Raw genomic sequence first — 26,905 nt, forward strand, 5'->3', positions numbered from 1 at the left:
CCAAACCTCCCTTTGTTAGTTCCATCCATTTAGTACATCTTTAAGGCATGGAGCATGTACCAAGTCTGTAAATATGAAACTTTTATTTCCCCATAGATGGTACTAGCTGTCAAAGTAGTTTCCATCCAACCCCGTATTTGGCACCATTTGTTTATTATGACATGTTATCAGATGTATAACAAACAAATCAGGGATACAGATTTTTAACTCACAATAATACAAGTTTCATACAACAATTATTGTTTTATCACAATGAACATGTTTTATTTCATCCCTAGAAACTATGGATTTGTGAAAAGCATTGATTTTCTATAACCATTTGAAGAAAATTGCTGGAGAATCACATGGAATGCTATTCATCATGTGTTGATCATACCATAAGTAAATCACAGAGCTTTGAGAGATTTACACCCAATGTGGATTATAACGATTCCCTATGTGTTTTTTCATATCTTCTAATCACTAATATTTTTTAGGCCTATAACTTGGAATACCAGCCATACCCTCTGTTCTGTTGTTTCTAGAAATTGAGTCCTGTAAATTTATTGAATATGGTTATATAAACTACAAGATATGAGACAGGTATTTTGAGTAATAATTCAAATACATTTAATTATAATTTTTATTAATCATTGCAAATGCCATAATCCATAGAATAAACAAATGCTAGAGTTAACTCAAAAGTTAATAGTCATAGGAATTTATAATAAAAACTGAATATTCAAAATGGGTAACTGTTCTTTGTTAAATTCATTGAAGCAGCAACAAAATAATCTTAAATATTTAAAATGGTTTTATTCCAATGTTGTATATGCAGTGACAATCTTTGTTTTATAAATCTATTGTTTTTATAAAGCTGTGAGGAATTATGAAAATCTTCAAGAATATTAAATACTCATGTTTAAATGTTATTAACTTCTGATGTTTTAGTTGTCTGAAGCCTGAATGACTTAGAAAGGCCTGAAACAGGCAGATTGCTTTCTTGTATAGGTATCTCTATATCCAAAGTTTCCATTCTTCTCTGAAATCCAAATAATAATTAGGTTTAAGACAGATATTTATTTGATCTATTTGCCTCAACTCAATCAACAGTACTTGGAAATTATTTATGTCTTATAATTTATGATTCATCTTAAAATTGTCATCCTTTCAGTTAAGTACTAAACTATGATCACTCTTGTAAAAATATCAACAACTGAAAAACAATTTTATTTTTACTGTTGGGTGATTTGAGGTATTGAATAATGTAATGTTTGGCTCCATAAAGAGCCACACAATCTACATCATATTTAAAAATAAGTTGGCTTAAACTCTTAGCTATAATGAACCAACAAAGAAGTTACTATTTACCTAGAGTCTTTGGTCACATTCTCCTACTTTTTAAGAAGAAAAGAAAAAACGGAGAACGTACAAAATCCACCTTGCTCAAGTGTTAGAGGCAAACTGGCTTGAGGGAGGGCATCTGGGCATCTGAATATTTCAAAGGGTCGAGCTGCAGAAAAGCATAACTCAAGATATTGATATATTGATGTCCTGTCGTTCTCTATAAACTTTCAAGTAACCAAAAAAGTCATGGGATAAAGGATCTACTTAGGATAGTCATAAGATTTACTCCATAAACAAACAAACCTAGACTACAGGTTAATTTAAAAAATTAAAAACAGACAAGAAATTTGCCGAATTGGCCTGTAGAAAAACCTGCATCTTTTAGCAGACTTGGCTCATCTAAAATACTAGTTCATTAATAGCCAGATGCTGCATTGGTACAGAAGAGATCCTTGATTTGAAGTTATAAGAACTAAAATCTACAAATTAGAAGTAGTAATTAGAAATAGAAGTTATTAGACTAGAAGTTAGATGAGTGCTTCATCACCGCTATGGCAATATTAAGAATTAAGAAACTGAAAATAAACTTATAGGACATTTTATAAGATTAACTAGGACATTTCATAAGAACCAACAAAAAGTCTTAAGAGAATAAGTAAAATATAAACAAATATTTTCCACTATTGAGAAATCAAACTTTTTCAAATTATTCTTGGGATATCATTAAGTAATTTCAACCAACAAACTTATAAATTGGTTCAGCCTTGAGCACAAAGCATATCTTTGAATCCACAAACAGACAGACTAAACATATTTGAAACAATCATTTTCAGTATTTTGAACTCGATTTGTTTCCAAATATTCATGAGATCTCATTGAATAAATTAAGATTCTGGACTTATTTCCATTCCCTCAAATAATCATCACACACATGCTAATGGGCAGATTAGAGTAGATACTAAGTACTTTATTTACCCTATTTGTGGCTATTCTAGAGGGGTAAAATTATCAAGAAAATCTGTACGAATTAGTTTGCACAGTGATGATACCCTAGTAAGTTACTTAAGGAAGTTTCTAACAGTTCATAGTTACAATAAGTAGTTGGCAAGCACTAATAGAGAAAGATCCTATGTTTTTAGGTAAATGCTAACTCATTTAATCTAATCTAAACCCATTGTTTCTCAGGAAGTACTAAAGTATGGGTTACATACTACTGGGTTAATACAAAAGAGCAGAATCTATTCGATATCATTTTCATTAATTAATATACACAATTAGCAGTGTTTATGGGTAGACAAGGGAAAAAATGAAACAAATTGTGATCAAAAACGCATGGCACTATGGGGACTAACCTAAAAAGTAGGTTTGATCCAAGCCTAATTCATGAGCTATCTCAAAAAAAAGGTTAACTTTTGGGGTAACCTTAGAATTACGTTTGATCCATGTCTAATTTGTGAGCTGTCTCAAAAATGGATACTGTGCATCAAATGTTAGGAATTGGAAGCTATCGCTCCTGAAAGCTTAAAAGAGATCATACTCAGCTTCTACACTTAACTGCAAATAATTCAAATTATTAATGGTCTCATCCCACCTCCTACTTATCACCGCTATCCTCATAGAAATTAAAACCCCCTCCAGTGGTGAGGTGTATACATCTAAAAATGTAGCATACCATGCCAGGGTTTCTTCAACCATTGACATTGTTTTGTGTGCTCTTGGACTACATCATTTATAAGATTTTTTTGTTATTTTAGAATTTTTTCCTCTGTAAGCTAAGCGCAGATATTATTTCATGCCAGATCTGATAAATAAAAAATCATGCATTCTTGATCATTTCATATTACCGTTATCTTAAAGAAAGTGAATTCTAATTTTCATTCAAAATTAAATTTAAAAAATGTGCTATTAAAAATCAATAGATTAAAAAGATGAGAAGCTTCAGGAATCGACGCCCTAACAGATGAGTTGTTCAAGGATGTTGAAGATCATCTAGTAGCTGCAATACACTGACTCATTTTTAAAATATGGAAGAAACAAAAGATACCCAAGAATTGGAACATTTAGTAATCAAATCCTTCATTCTTAATTACTGAAAATGTACAAAGTAATAAAGTTTAATTTGCTTACCATTGCACTGACTGACAGTATTCCATTAGAGTATAGATGAATTTTAATCTCATCTTCAACAACATCTCTCGGGATAGCTACTTTTCGAGAGAACATTTTCGAAATCATCCCATATTCATCTCTCTTTTCACCATGGCTTCCTTTAATAATAATGAAACCATTTTCAATCTTTGCCTTCAACTCTTCCAGTTTATACCCCTTAACATTTAATCTCAATATTGTCACTCTAGGAGAAGCACTATAAGTCGCAGGAGCATCAGTTTTGCAATGGGCCATAGAATTTTTCGGTTTCCAGGTTAATGCAGGAGGTACATAACACGCCATATTAAGTAAATTATTCTGCACAAGGGGATCAAATGATAATAATGTAGAGTTATCAATATTATGGCGCAGCTGTGGAATAAAAAAAAAAGAAACTACTATCCCTTAAATAATTCTTTAATTTTATAAAAATATAATAAGTCATTAACTGTAAGTATAAAATTATTTTAAAACGAGAATTAAACAATAACTAAATCCTTAAGAAGCATCGGATGCTGAATATAATAAATTGACCATATCAACTGATAATTTAAATTGCGGTAGAAAACTATAATAATTATAATGAGGTGATATTAGTTGAATGTATATTAATATAAGGAGAAGATGGTCAGGGGTGTGGTTAGCAAATAAACTATTTAAATAAATTATTTATTTGCGCCAACATTTCAAACAGAATTTCAGGCCTTCATCAGGGCTTAAAGTAAAAAGATATAAAAATCATTACTCAGAAAAAGAAAAAAATAAACAAACAAATTTTGAATTAAACATAACAAAAAATTAAATAGAAAGTAGTTGATTAATAAAAATAGAAGTAGATGGTAGTTGATTGAGACACTGTATAATAAACTGGACAGACTTTAATTTAAAACAATAGAAGATGAAATATAATATTATGTAAGAATTATACTAAATAAATTATGAAAAATTAAAAAACAGTAAGTGTCAAAGAAATAAACATAATGAAAAATGTGGGATGCCACACCCCTGACCATCTTCTCCTTACATAATAATTATCTATAGAGATTCACAAGTTTTTTTAAACATTTAAATAATTTAATAATAGTATAAAAATTACTATCAATTAAATAATAATAATTACCGTTTAAATCTTATCTCTGTGCTTAGTTATTGTGAATATTCATGTATAGCTTAGAGAGTTATAAAGGGATAATCTATTATACAATATTGAGTAATGTTATCCACAAAGGTATTAAATAGTTAATTATACAGACTATATAGTTAAACTATATCACCAAGTAAGAAAAAAATGAATTAATAGAAGAATGTATACATAAATATATACATGTATATATACATTTAACACTGCACATGTGTCACCGTGGGATTGCACCTTATCTGTTAATAAATACTCATCCTTTAGGAACTATGTTTCATAAATAATTGAATTTTTTTTTTAAAGAATATACTCACATTTCTCTTAAGAAATAAATGCGAAGGATTCATTGATGACATGTTTAAAGAGTAAAGTGTTCAAACTGTAATAAACAATCAAAAAATACTAATAGAAAGTAAAAAACAGTAGTTTATAAAGTACAAATGAGTTTTTAAAATACAAAGTTTAAAATCCGTATCAGTATAAATTACAATCTATATATTTAAAACGATTATAAGATTTACTTCATTTCATTACTGGAAAACTAATATCATGAATCCGTACAACTCTTATTAACTAAACTCTTATTAAATATAAGGAAAATATAGAAAATATTAAAAAGAGAAAGAAAATATTTACTGTAAAGAATAACTATTGATGAACAAAACAACAACCAACTCCAGCCAGCACGGTAGAGAGAAAGATGGGTGTGGTTTCTTGCAAAGGGGTGGCTTCTGAAGCATCTGATGACCATTACGTCATCCAATAGCAAATATATCAAATAAAATAGCTCTTAATTCACTACATTTAATTTTTTTTTTAACCATAACATTTTTAATAAAAATTTTTTAAGAACAATATTCTGGGAAAAATTTAAGGTGGCATTCCTGACAACTTAAAAAAAATATATTGTTATCACTATTTCAAGCTTATGCGGCAAAAATTTAAAACAACTCAGCTTTCAAAACATAATTTTCTGAATAGTCATTGTATAGATATGTTAGTACGATATTACAATATCGAGTTTATTTGTATAAAAGAAGTTTCAGTAAACTTAAGAGAGAATTTCAAGAAGTTAAATAAAATTATTCAAGTCAAGTAAGAACTAATAAAATATGTTTTCAACCTGCAATTATTTCATTGTCTGCCATAAAAAGAAAAACAGGAATGATTGTCTGGTAAAAAATATAAGAATAAATCATTCCTAGGTTGTTGTTTTTTTCGATCAAATAAAAGATAATTAACTCAAAGTCTGAGTTAATCTATAGTTACTAAAACAAATGATCTACGTATACGTGTTAGAACTAATAAAATATGTTTTCAATCTGCAATTATTTCATTGTCTGCCAGAAGAAGAAAAATAGAGATGAATGTCTGGTAAAAAATATAAGAATAAATTATTCCTAAAAGTAGAAACTAAAAAGTTAAAAACTAATTTAAATTTTAATAATTTTATTTTGGTCTTTTTAAAAATAAGTTAGTAAGTTCTTACTAATTATTTTTGAACTCTTTTTTATACGACTCAATATAGATGTTAATTTTTTATTATATTATGAAACAATTTTATGAGAAAAAGTAGGTTTAATTTGATTTTTCTTAAAAAAAAAAAAATTAAATTATTTTTTAACAGTTGAAGACTTACTGTCTTGAAATGGTAGGAAAGCTTAAAACCCTTTAAGAAAAAATAGTTTTAGTGTGGGGCAGGGTTGTGCAAAATGTAATTGCAACTTTAGAGAGAATTTCAAGAGGTTAGATAAAATTATTCAAGTCAATCGTTAAAGAATAATAATTATTCTATTCATTAAAAAATTGTACTACTTAATATTGGCCGAATTTACTATCAGCACCTATGCTCTATTTAAAATTTCTTTCTTTAAAAACCGATACCATAGTCCACTATTCCCTTTTAAGAAAAATGATCCTCATATTAAAACTTTGAGTGATACAATTTTTAAGTTTTAGTAACTTTTTTGTTAGTATTGGCCAAAATTTAATTGAAATTACTTATTACAGTCAAATTTAATTGCAATTACTATTGCTTTAACTAATAATAGTAATTTCAGACCATTAACAGAATAATTTCAAGCACTGGAAATTAATAATCAAGATTGTAATGTCACTTCCTAGTTTCAAATTAAAGTAATTGTAATTTTAATTGAAATTAAATTTTGGCCAAAACTAACAAAAAAGTTACCAAAACTTAAAAATTGTATCACTCAAAGTTTGAATATGAGGATCATTTTTCTTAAATGGGAATAGCAGACTGCTATCGGTTTTTAAATAAAGAAATTTTATATCTTCCCGTCATAGGTATTTATAATTTCTTATAATAAAGAGAGATTATGAAACAATTTTATGAGAAAAAGTAGGTTTAATTTCATTTTTCTTAAAAAAAATTAAATTATTTTTTAAAAGTTGAAGACTTACTGTCTTGACATGGTAGGAAGGCTTAAAACCCATCAGAAAAAATAGTTTTAGTGTGGGGCAGGGTTGTGCAAAATCTAATTGCAACTTAAGGGAGAATTTCAAGAGGTTAGATAAAATTATTCAAGTCAATCGTTAAAGAATAATAATTATTCTATTCATCAAAAAATACTACTACTTAATATGGGCTGTATTTATTATTAGCACCTATGCTCTATTTCAAAATTCTACCAATATCCATCACGCATTATTTAAAGTTGTTATGATGAGAAAATGGTAAGGTCAGTGAAGAACACAAATAAATAAAAACTTTGGTGCCAAAGTTTCGGTCAGAGTTTTAGGCCTACATCAGGGTTAGGAATAAAAACAAGATAACAACCATTATTAATGAATAATTAGAAACATAAGAAGACAACATATATTATAGCTACATAAGTATTATTGAAAAAATTCAGTGTAAAGGTGCCTCTACAAGTTTGCCAAACAATGGCAAATTTGCGAAAGCACAAGATCATAGATCATTTGAATTGACTAGTACAAGTTGGCCTGAATTTGTGGGAGACCTGTGGGTTGTCGGCATTTTTGGTCAAATCAAAGGGCGCTAGTGCAGCATCCACACGTTTGTAATGTTTTAGAACTGCAACAGATGAACATTTGTGCTCTCCGTGTTTTAATAAATTGAAAAATTTCCTCAACCTTTAGATTCAATTTTATATTTTAAAATTCTACCGATTCGGAGTAAATATTTTCTTCTTAGATTATTATTTTTAGTACCGCAATATTTCCATTCAGTTTCAATATTCTTGTAATACTACACTATAAATTTTCTTCAATACAACTTATATGCCAACTTTATCTGTTATCTTCTTATATCTCAGCTTATTATGTATTTATTACCTTGTATTCGTTATGGTTGCTATCTCATATCAATTATTAGCCTTGATGAAGGCCTGAAATTGTGACCGAAACTTTGGCACTAATAAAAATGGTAAAAATAAATGCCCAATATTTATTCACAATTATATATAAGCTTATCTGGGTAGTTTCTGATTTAAAAAACAAGAAGCTAATGCACAGGTTGAATATTTACTAAAGTTAGGCTTCAAAAGTTGTATTTAAAAAGTTTGGGTACACAAATTTCTATTTATAATTATGAGAGATAGTTGACCGAGGATGACTTATATGAGGATAAAATGGTTGGGGGTGCGGTCAAAATAGAACACAAATAAGTTGATGTAACTTATTTAATCGTGCCAACGTTTCGGCTATTGTTTCTAGCCTTCATCGGGGCTAAGAACAGAACAAGATAACAACCAATGAATATATAAAATAAAAAATAAAATATAAACAGAATGACATAAAGTGAATAATTTTACAGAACGGAATTAATAAAATAAGGTGATGAGAGAAGTGGAAAATAGAATGTATACATAGATAATTGAATAAATAGGTAAAATAACATAATTAAGGAAATAAAATAAAAATGAAGTTATATAATGCAAAGAAATATGAATATATTAGTTATTAATAATTTAAAAAATTAAAATATGGAAAGAAAAAGAACTTCATTTTTATTTTATTTCCTTAATTATGTTATTTTACCTGCTTATTCAATTACCTATGTATACACTATATTTTCCACTTCTCTCATCACTTTATTTTATTAATTCCATTCTGTAAAATTATTCACTTTATGTCATTCTGTTTATATTTTATTTTATCTATTCATTAGTTGTTATCTTGTTCTGTTCTTAGCCCTGATAAAGGCTAGAAATTCTAGCCGAAACGTTGGCACGATTAAATAAGTTACATCAACTTATTTGTGTTCTATTTTGACCGCACCCCCAACCATCTTCTCGTACAAATTTCTGTTGTTTGTTTTGTTACGAAGTGAAGGAATAGCCGAACACTGCCGAAAATGTCCTTGAAGGACAGACGTTGATCTCTCTGTCAATGTAAATAGGATTCAAAAGATATAATTTGAATTGTATATTTATATAAAAAATAAATAAATAAAACATAATAAAGCGGGGCCCATTCAGAGAACGATTTCCATAAGACATATTAAATACCGCAATATATAAAAAAACCAAATGTCCGTATAGTGATACTGGAGATTCCACCATAAGAGATGAAAATTGTCTTATCGATAATTTTTTGTGTTTAGTACTTTCCTCCCATCATTATTTATAATATCACAAAAAAATCATTTTCTTCAATCAATTTTTTTTTGTGGTTTCAAAACCCTTGATTATCACTAAAACAGTCTGTTACGAAATAATTTTCATTTCCGGAAAATTTCTTGTTACTGCGCGTCTGTTGATGTTTTCTATTTGTGAATCTCAAGGAGTAAATTTCATGAAATCAAAGTGATAGCTGTATAAGAGAAACACTGCCTAAGATCGACATAACAATTTTGTTCTGCCTGCCAACACATTTTTAAGTTTTCAAAGAAAAAGAGTCATTATCAGGCGAGTTTATTTATTATTATTCTCATTGACTTGCTGCAATCGTTCTTTAGAAATAATTTTTTTTTTTATTAATGAAAGGTCATAAGTATTAAATTGTCATATTAAAGTGCGGTGTTATTTTTGAATATATGCCTAACAAACTAGGATTAGCAATCCCTTAAAATTTAAATTCCCATTACCACGCATCAATCTTTCTCATTACTACCGCCGTGTCATTGTTAGTTAGCTGCCGACCTTAGATCGAATTCCAACAGCAGATCAATATTACCGATCGTGACTTATTAGAAATAGGACAAAGATGGAATACATCAATATTTTCTAATTGAGCGTTATTTGAAATTATAAATAAATATGACGGGAAGATATAAAATTTCTTTATTTAAAAACCGATAGCAGTCTGCTATTCCCATTTAAGAAAAATGATCCTCATATTCAAACTTTGAGTGAAACAATTTTTAAGTTTTGGTAACTTTTTTGTTAGTTTTGGCCAAAATTTAATTTAAAGTTACCAAAACTTAAAAATTGTATCACTCAAAGTTTGAATATGAGGATCATTTTTCTTAAATGGGAATAGCAGACTGCTATCGGTTTTTAAATAAAGAAATTTTATATCTTCCCGTCATATTTATTTATAATTTCAAATAACGCTCAATTAGAAAATATTGATGTATTCCATCTTTGTCCTATTTCTAATAAGTCATAACTTTTTTGTTAGTGTTGGCCAAAATTTAATTTCAATTAAAATTACAATTACTTTAATTTGAAACTAGGAAGTGAAATTACAATCTTGATTATTAATTTCCAGTGCTTGAAATTATTCTGTTAATGGTCCGAAATTACAATTATTAGTTGAACCAATAGTAATCGCAATTAAATTTGACTGCAATTAGTAATTGCATTTTTTTTTGGTTTTTAAAGAAAGAAATTTTATATCTTCTCTTAAATGCGTGTTGGTGATCGGTAGAATTTTTAAATAGAGCATAGGTGCTGATAGTAAATTCGGCCCATATTAAGTAGTAGTATTTTTTGATGAATAGAATAATTATTATTGTTCAACGATTGACTTGAATAATTTTATCTAACCTCTTGAAATTCTCTCTTAAGTTGCAATTACATTTTGCACAACCCTGCCCCACACTAAAACTATTTTTTTCTGATGGGTTTTAACCACCACATCAAGACAGTAAGCCTTCAACTTTTAAAAAATAATTTTATTTTTTTTTAAGAAAAATAAAATCAAACCTACTTTTTCTCATAAAATTGTTTCATAATATAATAAAAAATTAACATCTATATTGAGTCGTATAAAAAATAGTTCAAAGATAATTAGTAAGAACTTACTAACTTATTTTTAAAAAGATCAAAATAAAATTATTAAAATTTAAATTAGTTTTTAACTTTTTAGTTTCTACTTATTAAAAAGTGCTCGAATCAAAATTTTCTTCCCCTCAGACTTTGAGTTAATTATCTTTTATTTGATTGGAAAAAAAAAACAACCTAGGAATAATTTATTCTTATATTTTTTACCAGACATTCATCCCTATTTTTCTTCTTATGGCAGATAATGAAATAATTCCAGATTGAAAACATATTTTATTAATTCTAACACGTATACGTAGTCCATTTGTTTAAGTAACTATAGATGATGAAAGTTGTTGTAAACCTAATTGCCTACTTTAATTCAGATCAGTGAGGTATCCATTAATTTTAATTATATTAACCTCAAAGTCAGACATTTTTTCCTTAATGAGCGAAAGGTTTATTATATTTTTCTATGATAAAATGAGGACGTCCAGTGGCGTATATCAAAAAAGTTTAATACATAGTTTTCAAAAACATTCGCGCCTGGAGTAAAGTCTAGGCTAAAATTGAATTATTTATACAAACCCAAATAGCGGGAGAAAATAAGACAAATATAGTGAAGTATAACGAGTTTGTTGGCCAAAAAACATTTTATTACGACCGATCTAAAGTGGCCATTTCAACGTTTACATTTCAGACTACGGTGAGAGTAATTTGGGCGTAAATGATCAAAAGCATTCTGCAGACAGGGCTTTTTTTGACTTAGGTCCTTGTCTATGTGGAGAATTGTTTTATTGTTTACCTATTCCGATATTTGAGTGCTGTTTGAATATTTTAGCAGGTAAATCGACTACAAAATTGTCTCAAAATTTATTTATAAACTTAATAATTTTCAAACATAGAGGGACTTCTCTTTTCCTCAAGTCGAGAGTGGTGTTGGTCACGAGACTTATACAGGTTGGGTACCATTATTTTAGTTTCATTATTTTTTAAAGGAGAATTCAATTGTTTGTTTGTTTATTCAGAAATTAAGGCGTAAAACCCACCGGTCATCAACGCCAACACCCCACTCATGTACACACCCAGTGTTCAATTATATAAATGAAAAAAAAAATTACATATATATGTATACAACTACAACTACAACATGAAACTGATAATGAAAAAAAAGAGTAAAAGCTAATTAAGTTAAAGAATTCAATTGTTAAACTCCCATTAAGTATTTTATTTATTAGAAAATACATATTTTTTATAAACAAAAAGTTAATTTAATAATTTGAGATTATTTTTGCTGAAAACGCAGGTTGGAAGAGGGAGAATTTCAAATCAGAATTGTTTGAAAAATGCAGAGGCGCAGTTAAACTAGGAAACTAATTTTTTTACAAACATTTTAAAAAATTTATAACACTTAGAAAATGATTGGAAGGAGTATTAATATTCATCGAAGTAAGAAATAATAGTTTTAGAACAATCCTTTTATTTAGTGTTTTTGAAAATGAGGCACGTCAACTCTGCTGTTTACATGGTTTACATGATAAATCATCATTCAAAGAGGTTATTATGCTCAAAATTCCTTAAAAGCACTATTTACAGAAGTTAGGTTTATAAAATGTTTATAATAAGAACGAATTTTAGGAAATACGCCCCCAGACCTCTGGAAAGTTAGAAAGATGTGGTAATAATAGTAGGGAAATTTTAGATCATCTCCCCTAATCAATTGTTGCTTTGTTACCACAAGTCCCCACAACAGTTTAACCAAATCGCACTTCCGGTGTATAGGCGAAACTCATAGAATCCGATAAGTGGCAAAGTGATGCAAGTTTTTAAGAGTAAGAATAGAAAAAATCTTTCCACCCTACAAAAAAATTCTGTCCAATCCTTTGGATAGTTCAAATTAAGAAGCAACTGACTTACAAACGAACAATATTGAACAACGCTAGCTTGAAACTGGAGTTGGCAATTTACTACTAACTAATTATCAACAATTAGGTTTATTAAGAGTAATTATTCTCGAATACTTAAAAAAAAAAATAAAAACCATACAACCATTTATGATATCATACAATTGTCAATAAATTCTTGCTGCTGCGCCTACTAATTCCGGTAAAGACGAAACCCATAGGATACGATATAGGGTGAAGTGGTACAAGCTTTTAGAGTAAAGACGAAACAACCCTTCCAACCAATCCTTTAGATAGTACAAAAAAAGATGTTGATATTTGAGGGAGTACTACCTAATTTAGGAGTAGCTAGCCCCCTGACTGAGACACGAACATTTTTGAACAACGAGTGTTCGAAATTATTATTAACAATTAGGGTTATTAAAAGTATTCACACTCAGTCCCTCGTAAAAAACAAAACAAAAATAGATCCATCTCACACACACCCATCAAAGATGTCAAACAATTGTATTCCGCAATGAACAAATCTTGGAGAAATTGTTCTTTTCTAGAGGAATATTTTATTTCTTTGGAAAATTCACACAGACAGATTGAATAATTATCGTATGTTTTTTTATAATGAACAAACTTAATATCAATGAATAATACCACGGTTTGAATACCAATTTCTTTAGTCCTTACTCGAGTATTCTTGAATAATTTTCTTAAAAATTAATGAATAAATGTAACCGCTCTCTGTGTGCTCTTGGATGACGCAATATTCATCAAGAGCTTCGAGAACGTCCTGTAAGAAACCACACCCTTCGGCGTTCTCTTCATCTGTCTGAAGGCACAAGTTGATTAGTTTATCAGCGAAAATTTGTTAAGGTATGGATTTTCCTTTATAAGAATATTAAGACATCTGAGTTATTAAAAAAGATTTGAGTATTGAAAGGAAAATATAATATAATTAATTTGCAATAATTTAATTTTAAGGATAATATAATTTGTTAGGAACGGTTTTTGCCATTCATCGGTATTTGGCACTCGATCATCTTTTGTCTAATATCTACTTCTTCCCTTATCATTTACTGCTTATTTATTTTTACAGTTTAAAAAACTACTACAAATAAGTGGCCCATGAATCCAACTTCAGCACAATTAAGAAATGTGAGTATATCATTTTACGAAAAGTAAACAGTAAATAAAACCTCTCTAAGAAATGAAGTATATTCATATATCCATCATTATATCATAAAATATAATATATAAAATGTAATATAATATATATATAATATAATATAATATAATATAATATAATATTACATAAATATCTCTAAGAAATAAAGGATTCATTCATTATGATGAACTATCACAATGATAGTTTTAAATAGAATAAATAATTACTGTTAGTAGTAATTAAACTTTTTTTTTTTTATTGGAAGATTATTGATTGACCGCGTGTAAAGATGAAAGGAATATGGTTCGGGTGCGGTCAAAAAAACTCAAATAGTATAAATAGTATAATTCTACTATTTGAGTTTTTTTGACCGCACCCGAACCATATTCCTTTCATCTTTTTTTTTTTTATTTATTAATATATTTTTGTCTGATGACTTAGGTCTCAGTTTTAAAAGAATCAAATCAATTCTAACATAACTAGTGTTTTTAAATGACTTTAGTTTCAAACTAATTAATAGTTGCTTAAATAGTAATAGTTTATTTGGTTTTCACTCCACAGTTCCTTATGGGTGACAATGACTTTCACCAAATATTGCTTTATGGAATGCATCCTGCCTCTCAGTATTGGGAACCACCCATGATAAGCATTATGCAGAACAATACAATATGCCAATTAAATATAAAGGTGTACAAGCCTGTAGATTTGAAAGTAAGCATTGAAGATGGTTTCATTGTTATAAAAGGATACTATGGTAAAAGGAGAGGTGAATCTAGCATTGTACCGAGAAAATTCACAAGAAGAGTGCCCATTCCAAGTGATAAAGCTGGAAATGAAATCGATACAGTCTTCATCCCTAATGGAATAGTAACTATTACTACAAAGGTGAGTGAGTCGAAATTATGCTACTCCTACAGGAATCTTGCAATATTTTATCATCTAACTTTCCCAAATATCGTATCACCTAGAGCCCCACAATATTGTTTCATCCAGAGCTCTCAAGGCTTAGATCCACTACTTTGTATAACATTGTCTATAGTCTTGGTCGATCAGACAACTACTAAATGAATGTTACAGATATCCCAGCATTTTGCAGTTACATGTATTACAATACTTGTTCTGGATTTCATTATGTTCTATTGGTCACAATTTTAATTATATACAAGGGTTTTTCAGGGTTAAGTGTCCTAACTGAAAACATGAATTAAGGATTTGAAAATAATAATAAAAAGCTCTATGAAGGTATGTCTGTTGATTCTTTGTTTGTGAGATATTGATGTCTAAATATTTTTGTTGTTTTGAATTATTGAGGTTATAATAAATAAATCGATATGTGTTCCAATTATTTTATTAATGAAATGTAAACATTATTTAATTTATAATCTTAAACACTTTCTTGTGACTGGTAAATTTTTTTAAAATAAATAATTTAATTTCTATCCATTTTAGTCTCAAAACATTTTATTTTTCTTATAAGACCGACATTTCGGCCAATCCAGCCATCCTCAGAGACAATCTACTTAATACAATTTTGGAATTATACAATTTAAAAACTTTAACTCCATGCAGGCTATTCTGCCCAGGTCAAAACAATTATTTCTAATTAGTCAAATATTCACTTAAAACCAAAATTAAAATCATTTATCACAGTCACTATTCCTTAAAAACTTTATCACAACAGTTGTTGTTTATTATAATATAATTCCAAAATTCTATTAAGTAGATTGTCCCTGATGATGGCCGGATTGGCCGAAACGTCGGACTTATAAGAAAAATAAAATGTTTTGAGACTAAAATGGATATTAATTAAATTATTTATATTAAAGTAAACATTATCATTAAATGTTCTGAAAAGCAAAGCTTGAGCATTAAGATAGGATCGGCATCTTTCTTCCAAAGTAGCAGATGCTCAATTCATATTTTCTCTGTTCATACCCTGAAACACCCTGTACATACCAAAAAAGTTTATCCTCCAAAAGAAACATTCCCATACTAATATGTTCCTGACAATTGTCCCTTTGACCATCTTAGCTGCACAAACTCTGGTGGTCTTTCATATATTCTTTCCCACAATAGTGTGGAGTTCATAACTTTCTTCTACCTCTTTATAGTCAATAAACTTCTTGATCAACACAATAAATTTAGTTGCTGATATATCCCTAAACTTTTCACAAAGTTCTTGGCTGTATCTTATTCTTCAGGTGTTATTCATACATCCTTCTTAGTACTATTCTTTCCAATATAGCAATCTTCTGTTCATCTGCTATTTTTTAGCACCTAGCATGTCAATAGGCCTATACTATAATGGCTCTGGATTTTGTAGATATTGTTGTTTTTGTTTTAAAAAGTTCAATTAATTAGCAGTTTAGATTTTCTTTTTTATTTCTTTAGAGGAGTTATTGTTAGCACCTAAGTTTGGGGTAGACAAAGCTCCGAACTATTTCAAATTATATCCCTAGATTTCAATAAATAGATATATCTCAATTTTGAATTTTTGATGTACTGTCATCAAGTTCATTCATTTTCAGAAAGCATACTTTGGACAAGCTCTTATTAACACCCATAAGTAAGATTTTTTAAATTGTACTTGAAGGCCAGTTAAACAAGTTTGTGTTAACACCATGGGAAATATTAAATTCAATCCCTAGTTGATGCATTCTTACTCAATGTAAATATACTTTAAGAATTAAAAATAACCCATTTCTTCATAAACAGAATGATATTGTCTCCATATCTAAATAGAATACATTATCAGCTAAATGCAATCGATTTATCAATTTTTGAAAGTTAATTCCATTCCATAACCTTTGGTTATCAAAAAATATTTAAAGTTAGATTGCATTAGTTCTGGAGAAAGAAAAAAAACAACAAAAAACAGACCTTGATTGATGAAGGTAAATATTGTTTAGTATATTACTGTAGGTAGTACTATATCCAAGTACTACTTGAGATACTAAGGACATATTTGTAAAGGGAAGATGTTGATGTGAGGGTTTTATCAAAAACAATAGTTTTTAAGGTTAGCTTACTATGTTCTTTATTATTTTTCAAAATTTTGATATTCATTATTTATTAAGGTGGATAAATCAAGGGCTTGGAGCAAGAATTTTGTAAGCCATAATATTGTTCATATTCCATTATATTATTGGTCAATATCTTGAAATTATGATTTAAGATAAACCAATACAAAAATTATATGAAGAAACAAACGAGTATTTTGTACAAAATCTAATTTGTCTTCAAAATTTTGGCTTGTCACATTCTTGCTTCAAACTATTGAAATGCAGGATTTTTTGTATTATTGATATAATTTCAGAAGTTGCCTGGAATTTATGAGATACCTGTAAACCATGAGATACCTGTATATAATGTGACACCTATATATAATGAGCAACCTATAGATGATGAGCTACTTATAGACGATGAACTACCTATGTATGAAGAGCTACCTATATATGGTGAGCTACCAATATACGATGAGCTACCTATATATGATGAGCCACCTATATATGGTGAGCTACCTATTTACCATGAGATGCCTATACACAATGAGATACCTACATACATTGAGCTTCCTATATACAATGAGCTACCTATGTATTTTGAGATGCCTATATACAATGGGCTACCTATATATAATGAGATGCCTATATACAATGAGATACCTACATATCTCATAAATGAATCAATGTTTGAATTTCCAAGTAATTTTGTGGAGGAACTGTGGATAGATGCTGAAGAATACTTGATAATTGCTGATTTAGATGAAATGCAGTCCTTTGAACAAATAATAATGTAAGAACAAAAGTCATCAGACCTAATATATAGAATACAAAAAATGTAGAAGAAAAAATTTAAATGGGAAACAAACTAGGGAACAATCATTAGCTTAAATTTACATGACTGTTATGATTGTCTTTCTTTAAGCCATATATATTTTTTATAAAGAAATTTAGTGTGATATTTATTATGATGTATAACTCATTTTTTGTCTCTTGTACAATGGTACACTCAATCGTTTTGAATCATTGTCACAATACATAATTTACATTATTAATTTACTTCAATCAAATGCTGAAATTATGTATTAACATTGACATATTATAACTAGAGTATACATTAAAAAGGTCAGTAAGAAGATGAAGACTGAGACTGGCTATGTATAGGAATAATTCTTAATTATATTCCAAAATGTATTTATTAATGTGGGATAAACCCAGTTACTTATGCTCAAAAAGTATAAATTATCTACAGTATAAATAAAAGTACAAATTAATTAAATATGCAATTAATTAATATTAATTAAATAATAATAAACAAAACTCATAAGAGTCAAATTAATTAAATTACGTTAAAGTAAAATTAATTTAAAATAAAATAAAATTTTATAATCCATGTCATTTATTTTTTAGATTTTGAATGAGTTCATGTTTTATATTCTTGATAGATTTATGTTAAGATAGCATTATTCCTAGTCCCATTTTAATGTTCGCTTAAAATGTATTAAAAACTCAATATTATGTAAACTGTTTCACAATTGAGCTATAATAAATGGAGAATTTCTTAATTAATTTTTATTTACTTTGTTCTACCTTTGTTTCTCCCTGAACTATTAGTCTAGTAAAACTGCAAATTTAGGTAGAAGTAATTGTAAAATAATTTATTTTATTTGATAAAAAATTATTTACAAAATTTTAAAACAACCATCTAAGGCCAGTAAGGGCCGATCTGTTTATAAAGAAATAAAATATTATATATAGAAACTATAATATAAAGTCATTATGCCAGGTAGGGCCCTGTAGGGAATGTTACCTGGAGTGCCTTGATTTTGTATAATTAAAAAATAAAACACAACTTTTACAAACAAATAAACTTTTCTTAATTTAATGTAAGCAAATTAGGGGATAGCACTTGACAAATCAATTTTTTCAAGCTAATTACATTGCATATTCATAAAGGATACTAGAGTTTTATGACTTAACATGCTTTAAAGTCAAAAAGTATATTCTGTGCTGAAGTTAGTAATCACTAATGACATGCAAATTTGTAAGATCAAGTAGCATCCATATTAGCTTTAACAAGTTTGCCATACAACACAAGTTTTTCGCCTACACTTTCTCCCAAATCTTCTTGGCAAGCACTAACAATATTTGAAGTTCTTTTCGAGATCTCTTCTGACGTAAAGGATTTTAACTGCCAAAGTGTTCCAAATTCATCAATCAGTCTATTCTACACTTCAATTTTATTGCAAACAGTACTTCATGTATTTTAATACTTAAATGAACCCAAAATCAGAAGCAAAAATAAATACAAATGTTCAAAATTTAATTTTTATGAAGTAAGTTTAAATGGAAATTAAAATGTATGGCATTAAATTTAAAAGTTATAATTTTTACTGTAAGAAATATAAAATTCCAGTGAAAAATAAAAATAATAACTCCAAAATATAATTTACGTAAAAGAAAGAAGAGAATATTAGGAAAAAATATATACACTTAACTAACATTGAATAGTTCTTCACTTTGTAAACAAACTAACACTCCCTATCGACCTACTTATAACTGAAAAATAATTGTTGTAGCATATCCAGCAATGTTTTATATTTTTACAATTTTAAGTGAATGATTCTCAACTGTTGGTCTCGTAGAGCAGTGGTTCCCAAACGTTTTCTGCCACACAAAAAATCTTCAGCACACTTCTCAGAATAAAAAAAAATATAAAAATGTATCCACTAAATACTGGAATGTAATGTATAATTAATTTTTTTATTTTAATTGATTTATTTTTTTGTAATATTTTGAGAAAGTAGATTCCTTCCACTCCTGGAATTCGCTTCGGACACACCAGGGTGCCATGGCACCCATTTTGAGAACCGCTCCCCAAGGGTGCACATACACTGCTTTTCTTGAATAGTGGTACATCTGACAAAACAAATAACAAAATAATGGAACTATATTATATTACATGGAATTATATTTTTCTTCAGGCAAGCCCAAAGTTTATCTTTTGTTTATTGTATGCAGATATTCTGTGGTATGGAATCTGAAATTTAAATTCAAAAACCCTATGCTAACCTCAAGCCAGCAGGAAAACCTTGAATTTTCAGATATTTTGACCTATAATTTCTAAATAATGAGTTCTGGCTGAAAACACTCCATTAAAAATGTTGAGAAAACTAAATTTTATACAGATTGAAGTAGTTAAACATTTTTAAAACTAAACAAATATAGCTTTATATTTTTTAAATATGTTCATCTTTCAATGTTTCTATATGGATATTAATACTAATAGATAATATCAGTAATTATAGATGTCTCAGTAAAATTGAGAAATTTACCTACTATTTACTATGTCGTAATCATAAATAATATGATATGTGCATGATTCAGAACCCAGCTTTGCATAAGAATTAATTAATATAATTCACTTAATAGTAATTAATTACTGATCAAATATTAATTAAAATACAGTGAATCAGATAAATAAAAAGAATATGATTTGAAAATTTAAGGCCAGAATCAAAGTGTATAAATAATATAGAATATTCTTTGTGATCCTGAAATAATCAATTTTTGAGTGGTGTGAAGGATCTATTGGATTATATGCAATGAAAACTTATTATTATTATTCAGTATTTCTGAAATTTACATTTGAATTTGTTTTTAGCCCATTGAAAAAATAAAATAAAATAAATTAGAATTTTCAGGTGAATCCAAAAATAATAATGGAAGAACATAGTTGACCATATGAAATAGATCAGAGGAAGATAGTCCGAGTGGTGGTCAATAAAGGTATCAAAATAGTATAAGAAAACTATTTATTGTTCACCAACATTTCGCCCCACTTTGCTGTGCTTCGTCAGGGCTGGAAGAATGAAGTTCTGCTACCAAGATATCATGAGACACTACCTAAGCTTTTGCATTCTACCAACTTACCCTTTCAAGGTATAAGGGCGATTCTCAGTATATGCACAGCTTTCATTGTATGTTTATGATTCTCATTAGCCTTGTGCAATCATTTTGAAATAATTATGTTTTATTTATTTTTTTTTTTTTTGTGTGTGTGAAATTAAGGATCGTTTTTCTTACAAGGGAATAGCAATAGCAGACCATGGTATTGATATTTTCACTGCTATTACAATTATTACACTCAGTATTCCATCTAACATAGGCTAAAAAATTAACAGTGATTCGGTGATCGTAAAGGAAATGATTGATATATGGTAATGTGACTATGAAGTTTGAAGTGAAACTAATTTCGTTACAGTTTTAATAATAATTGATGGTTTTAGGAGTAGAAAAAAAAGAAATTAGATTGAAGGAAATGATTTTATTTATATTTTTATTTGATATTATAAATAGAGATGGTAAAATCATAATAGAAACAAAAAATTGTTGATAGAATACTCCCTTGTCGCTATATTTGAACTTCGACTATCTGTGTTTAGACCTCTTTGTAGCCATTAGGGAAGGTAACTGTAGTGTTATGTTGTTTACACACAAGTCAGTGCTGAGCGAAATTCTCAAATTTAAATGTTTGTTTTGATCAGTTTTGAAAGGTATTTCAAGAAGTACAGTTTTGACATCTTCTGGATTTCTTCCTTATTTGAAAGTGGAAATCAGTAGTTGGCAAAATGAGCAACCATGAGGAAAAAAGTGATTTACAAGAAGATAAACCTTTAGTGCCAAGAACTGCAGTTAGTTTGCAGAGAATGAAATTGGAGAAATTAATGAAAAATCCAGTAAGTTTATTCAATTTTTCACTGCAATACTCTCCCTTACATAATTTAAAGTTTAATTATTTAAAATATTAATTTGATGTTTAAAGGATAAACCAGTAGTAATACCAGAAAGACAGAGAGATAAAAAGCTACCTCATGTACCTGATTTCGTTCGAAACGTCATGGGATCCAGTGCTGGTGCAGGAAGTGGAGAGTTCCATGTCTATAGACATTTACGGAGAAAAGAATATGCAAGACAGAAAATAATACACGAGAAAGGAGAAAAGGTATGCTGTTATCTGAAAATATTTCAAGTGTATTTATCTGAATCATTTATACATATCAAAATTTATTACCAACAAAAACCACGATTTCCTCCCTCTCGAAAGGTCCTTCAAACGAGAACAGTCGTAAAAAGGGGATTCAAACTCAAACTATAGAAATGATAACCATTGATATTAAAAACAAATGAATATTGAAGTCTAATAAATCAAAAGCATTCTGAGCAAATATAAAAGTACACTTCGAACAAAACATGCTGGATTTGGATATACATTTTGCTTGTTAGCATCTCCTTTGTTTCTCTCTTTTCCATAATAAATGGCTAATGCCATCGAATCCCATTGGGTCAGAAGGTTTTGAAGGGAAGGGGGGTATTTTTCAAGAAATGGTCTTAGTGAATCCCTAATACTGGAAAACTTCAGACAAAACATATCCACTTCACTAATATAATCAAGTATCTCAATTTTGTTATCACTTAGCCGATTATATAGTATGTGGTTTCAACTACCGATATATCCTGCATACTAGTAAATAGGTATCAATACTATTTTTGCCTCAAACTGTTATTGCATATTTTGAAGCCAACCAATTGTGGTTGTTAACGCCTACATATATGAATTGTAATTTTTGTAAACATATATTTCTCTTCAGTATTACAATCTTTATCTGTAAGAAATTATACATTATTTGGAAGAATCAATATCCTGCATGGATGATCTACTATATCTTAAAAGAATATTCCTCTGGTTATTGTTTAGAAAAATAATCTATATTTATAAAACTTTAGAAGCTGTATTTGAATATTTATTTGTTTAAAAAATCAATGATTATAATTTTCCACGAAATTCTGTATAAATTAATTTTTAAGGAATTCTGACATTTCATTTTTGATCCCTTTCTACACCATTGCTTTCATGTGAGGGCAGCAAATAAGCAATATATAGCTTACAAAATTTTTAGTATTTTTCTGCAGATTTATTCTCATATGTTTCTACAAGGTACAATATAAAAAAGAATGAAAAAACGTCACTAGTTGGCATTTTCATATATATATTGTTTTTTGTTGTTTTTTTTTCAGAATTTTGTAAATGATCAAAAATTTTGCATTAATTTTCCCTTATTTATTTGTTTTTTTTTAATGATTTAAAGGTAATAATTTTTACTTTCTTTTTTTTACCTTTAATGAGTCTCGATTAATACTCAAAAGAAATGAGAATTTCAAGTAATAAATATGTAGATTTATGTATATGTAGAGACCACAAATTTTAAAACACAGTGTCCTCAAATAAAGACAGCAGTAAAAAATGAGTTAATTGTGTTTAACTTATTGATTTATGTATTAAATCCTTTAATGGCGAGATCTGAGTCCTCTTTTAAAAAAATAAATTAATAAAAAACAATGTGTAAAAATCATAAATAAAAAAGGTTTGTTGTAAAAATTTAATATTTAAATAAATAGAAGGACCCAAAGGAAAGTTGAATTTAGCAACTAAAGGTTGTTAGTGACATCATTGTCAAAAACCATTAAGGTACAGTAGAGGAAGATTGCCTTTTGTCAGTTGCCTTTGGAAATTATCAATGATTTTTGTAATATCTTATTGAGCGTTCGGAAAATATCTGTTTATGATTATAATAATTATATTGTAATGTAACTGAAATAAATTGTTTTGATCACAGAAATTATGAATGTATAAGATATAATTATTTATTATATTTACTACTTTTGATAACAGTTAAACTGCTTTTACAGGCACTTCTAGATGATGAATATCAAAGGAAACTTGAGACTAATCAAAAACTTTCAGAACAAAAAACTGCAAAGAAACGTGCTAAAAGGCTTAAGATGAAAGAAAAGCTTAAAAAAAAGAAACAATCAGGTTTAGGAAACTCAAATGGAACCAAACAAGATTCAGACAAAGATGACAGTGATTCAAGTGTCAATAGTACATCAGAAGATGAAAGTCAAAGAGATGTACAAAATATAAAGAGTTGTGAAAAGTAAACTGACAAAATCAATGAGTCAGTGAAACTATTAATGTAATTTATGTAAATAAAGTCATTTCTTTAAATAGTAATTGTTATCAGTATTTTTTAAAAACCTTTATGCAATCGTGTTTTTTTTTTTTTAATTTTAACATTCTAGAAATACTATATCGGTAACTGAGTTGGATGTATTACAACCCAGAATCTACCATTGGTGAATTATTAACATTATAAAGAACAGCAATGTGAGATCTATACACAGATAGTAAAGAGACTATCCTGATACCAATAGAAGATGCTAGTGAATGAAAATTAACACTTCTAGCCTCATCTGCGATGGGATGACGTCGTTGAATGAGGTGTAACTAAAGCTAAGTGCAGATTTAGAAACAACCACCAGTAATTTGACACAACAAAAAGACAAATTAATTAAGTGAGTCTTACTAAATAATTCAAAAACACTATCCAAAATTATAGTCTCAAAACATTTATTTCATTCACACGTCCAACGTTTCAGCCAATTCGGCCATCTTCAGGGACAATCTCAAATTACTATGAGACATATTATCCAATCATTTAAAAAAAAACTCCATACAGGCCATTCTGCCCAGGTCAAAACATTAATATCTTATATGTCAAAATTACATTAAAAATCACAATCAAATTATTTCCCTTTTATCACTATTTATACACTTTTATTATAATAAAAGTGTATAAATAGTGATAAAAGGGAAATAATTTGATTGTGATTTTTAATGTAATTTTGACATATTAGATATTAATGTTTTGACCTGGGCAGAATGGCCTGTATGGAGTTTTTTTTTAAATGATTGGATAATATGTCTCATAGTAATTTGAGATTGTCCCTGAAGATGGCCGAATTGGCTGAAACGTTGGACGTGTGAATGAAATAAATGTTTTGAGACTATAATTTTGGATAGTGTTTTTGAATTATTTAGTAAACAATTACCAGTCTCAAGAAAGAAATTTAAAGATTATAAATAAGTGAGTCTTGTTAATGATAAATATTTTCCATGTGTTTATTGTGGTTTCTATAAATCACTAATTGTTGAAGATTAAACAGGTGCAAATGGCCCATCATTTTGTCAAAATTTATGAATAAAAAACGAATGTGTCAGTTTCCTTTGACAGAAAATCTTTAGACGTTCAATTGATATAAGTCAGTAATTATGCTGCGATTGTAAGTTAGTTAGTTTTAATTTCATGATATTATTGTGAAATATAAGTTGATATTGAGTTTCTTGAGTTAGTTGAAATTAAAGTAAACTTTCCCAGAATGATTCGAAACTGAGGAAAATCAGGGTTAATACTACCATCTATATTAATTTTAACTAAATTCATCTTATTTATCATTTATCAAAACTAAATTTGCGTAAAATTCACATTTGTGCTTTCATTCCTAGAAGCGAACTTACCTTATATACATTTATATTTTCTCAAGTATTGTAATTTTATAAGTCTAATAATGTATAAGGGACAAAGACTGGTCAAACCTAGGAAGCCTTTTTCTTTTCATTAGTATACATTGCTATAGTAATATTATTATTTTGAAATTCATATTTTTTTCTAATATGACGATTTTTATGAATGGTCACAAAAAATACTACTCTATACATTTATTCTAAGATACCCATATAGTTTGATCTATATATTTAGTGTCGCATCAAAAAAATATGGGTTTCAAGTATTTCAATTTCTTGGATCATATTTTGAAATAAGTTTCCAATATATTTTAAAGTAGTTGACACTATTAATTATTACCAAGAATCTTTATGGAATAGTTAATATAAGTCAGAAATGAAGCTGTGATTTTAGTATTCTTATTATCTTGCTGCTTCTTAAGGTACCAAGTGTTTTAAAGTATATTCGTTAATTTATTGCTGATTTTTTCTTTACAATCCTACTTCCTGACCAGCACTGCAGCCAACCAGCTGATAGTGATGCTTTTTCCGACTAAAAAATTCAGATGATGATATTAGAGTAATGTGCAAATTCTAAAATTTATGGAAAACTTATTCAAACGATAATATTATGGCTTAAACTTTTCAACAAACATAATGGGGCATAATAAATATTTTTTTTAAAGATGTTTAGAACATTTTGGTATGGCATTTATTTCAGTTTTCTGGGAAATGAAAACTTACTTAGTCCTTATTTTGTAAGTAGGCTTTGAATTATAGTTAAGATGTAATTTAAATATAAAACTCTGGGCAATATCAAAAGCTTTAAGGTAAATAAAAAAACAGTTGTTTCAAGAAAAAGTTTGAAATAGATGCATAATATCATTTCCTTTAAATTATAGTGAATAAACAGAAACTTAATATCTATAGATATTTTCCAGAACCCGGTATGTGGAAAATATCAGTCATCAAAATGATTAGAAAAATGCAGTGAAATACAAAAGCTATACTTATAAATAACATAAAATGATATAATAATGTATAATTATGATCAATTTATAAAAAATGTAACAAAAACATTGTTTAAAATCCATGAGAAACATATATTGTTCCTCATCGAATTTTAGCATGACAATTAATAGTAAATTAATATCTGTGGAAGAAATAGCCTCAAATTTGAATTAATAGTGTGCCGAAAGTAATCTGATCTAAACAGAATCTTTTTTAACACAAAAGTTTCATCATTCAAAACAAGCTAAAGCTGTTGTTCAGTATGGGGCTCCTCAAGTAGGTATACTGAATCCCCCCAAAAAACATAAAGGAACACCTTTCCCAACCCAAAACTAAATATTAATTTTATAAATCAGATTTGATTTACACAATACCGTAATTAAATCAATGTGGAACTAATTTGAAAAAAAGGATCAGCATCAAAAGACAAAATACTTAAAAAACTAATTATTTAATCACTATGGTAATATGAAAACATTTATTAGACTGGTGAAATGGAAAAAGGCACAGCAAATGCACCCACCAGTTAAACAGTCCAACACTTGTTAGAACAAACCTTTTAATTAAACGCTTTTGGCTATTCTCCATAAATTTCTACGACTTTAAACATTATACACATATA

General features: G+C 28.3%; 3 protein-coding genes across 6 annotated transcripts in view; 2 read left to right on the plus strand and 1 right to left on the minus strand.

The window, feature by feature from the left end:
- Positions 1 to 475: 475 nt before the first annotated feature.
- LOC106689793 (uncharacterized) lies at positions 476 to 18,276 on the plus strand. 2 transcript variants are annotated; one of them, XM_067047448.1, is made up of 4 exons: positions 476 to 582; positions 13,798 to 13,856; positions 14,428 to 14,751; positions 17,183 to 18,276. In XM_067047448.1, exons 2-4 carry the CDS (start codon positions 13,827 to 13,829, stop codon positions 17,663 to 17,665), a joined length of 837 nt encoding a protein of 278 aa, XP_066903549.1. In that variant the 5' UTR covers positions 476 to 582; positions 13,798 to 13,826; the 3' UTR covers positions 17,666 to 18,276. The 2 variants fall into 2 exon arrangements, with proteins under 2 accessions (XP_066903549.1, XP_014290460.1); XM_014434974.2 differs by lacking the exon at positions 476 to 582 and adding an exon at positions 13,483 to 13,574.
- LOC106689794 (alpha-crystallin B chain) overlaps positions 640 to 26,905 on the minus strand; it is a 36,838-nt gene continuing 10,572 nt past the window's right edge. Inside the window, exons 1-4 of one of the 3 annotated variants that reach the window (XM_014434976.2) lie at positions 5,249 to 5,338; positions 4,927 to 4,991; positions 3,454 to 3,846; positions 640 to 1,021 (exon numbers count right to left, since the gene is read on the minus strand). In XM_014434976.2, the coding sequence (XP_014290462.1) occupies positions 902 to 1,021; positions 3,454 to 3,846; positions 4,927 to 4,968 (555 nt within the window). In that variant the 5' untranslated portion in view covers positions 4,969 to 4,991; positions 5,249 to 5,338 and the 3' untranslated portion in view covers positions 640 to 901. Of the gene's footprint in view, positions 1,022 to 3,453; positions 3,847 to 4,926; positions 4,992 to 5,248; positions 5,339 to 26,905 lie in introns of those variants that run through there. The other 2 variants (XM_014434977.2, XM_067047449.1) reach the window with 2 other exon arrangements.
- LOC106689790 (PRKR-interacting protein 1 homolog) lies at positions 21,355 to 23,943 on the plus strand. The gene is made up of 3 exons (XM_014434969.3): positions 21,355 to 21,607; positions 21,694 to 21,873; positions 23,619 to 23,943. Exons 1-3 carry the CDS (start codon positions 21,500 to 21,502, stop codon positions 23,868 to 23,870), a joined length of 540 nt encoding a protein of 179 aa, XP_014290455.1. The 5' UTR covers positions 21,355 to 21,499; the 3' UTR covers positions 23,871 to 23,943.

This window comes from Halyomorpha halys, unplaced genomic scaffold (assembly GCF_000696795.3).
Source record: "Halyomorpha halys isolate HHAL.00 unplaced genomic scaffold, Hhal_1.1 Scaffold1469.1, whole genome shotgun sequence".
Taxonomy (NCBI): Eukaryota; Metazoa; Arthropoda; class Insecta; order Hemiptera; family Pentatomidae; genus Halyomorpha; species Halyomorpha halys.

What these genes read in the sequence shown, in the direction of transcription:
- LOC106689793 (XM_067047448.1), top strand. Translation starts at nt 13,827, where the DNA reads ATGAATCCAACTTCAGCACAATTAAGAAAT. An exon ending in CTTCAGCACAATTAAGAAAT is followed by an intron (nt 13,857 to 14,427) that starts GTGAGTATATCA and finishes TTCACTCCACAG; the next exon opens with TTCCTTATGGGTGACAATGA. An exon ending in TAGTAACTATTACTACAAAG is followed by an intron (nt 14,752 to 17,182) that starts GTGAGTGAGTCG and finishes ATATAATTTCAG; the next exon opens with AAGTTGCCTGGAATTTATGA.
- LOC106689790 (XM_014434969.3), top strand. Translation starts at nt 21,500, where the DNA reads ATGAGCAACCATGAGGAAAAAAGTGATTTACAAGAAGATAAACCTTTA. An exon ending in AGAAATTAATGAAAAATCCA is followed by an intron (nt 21,608 to 21,693) that starts GTAAGTTTATTC and finishes TGATGTTTAAAG; the next exon opens with GATAAACCAGTAGTAATACC. An exon ending in TACACGAGAAAGGAGAAAAG is followed by an intron (nt 21,874 to 23,618) that starts GTATGCTGTTAT and finishes CTGCTTTTACAG; the next exon opens with GCACTTCTAGATGATGAATA.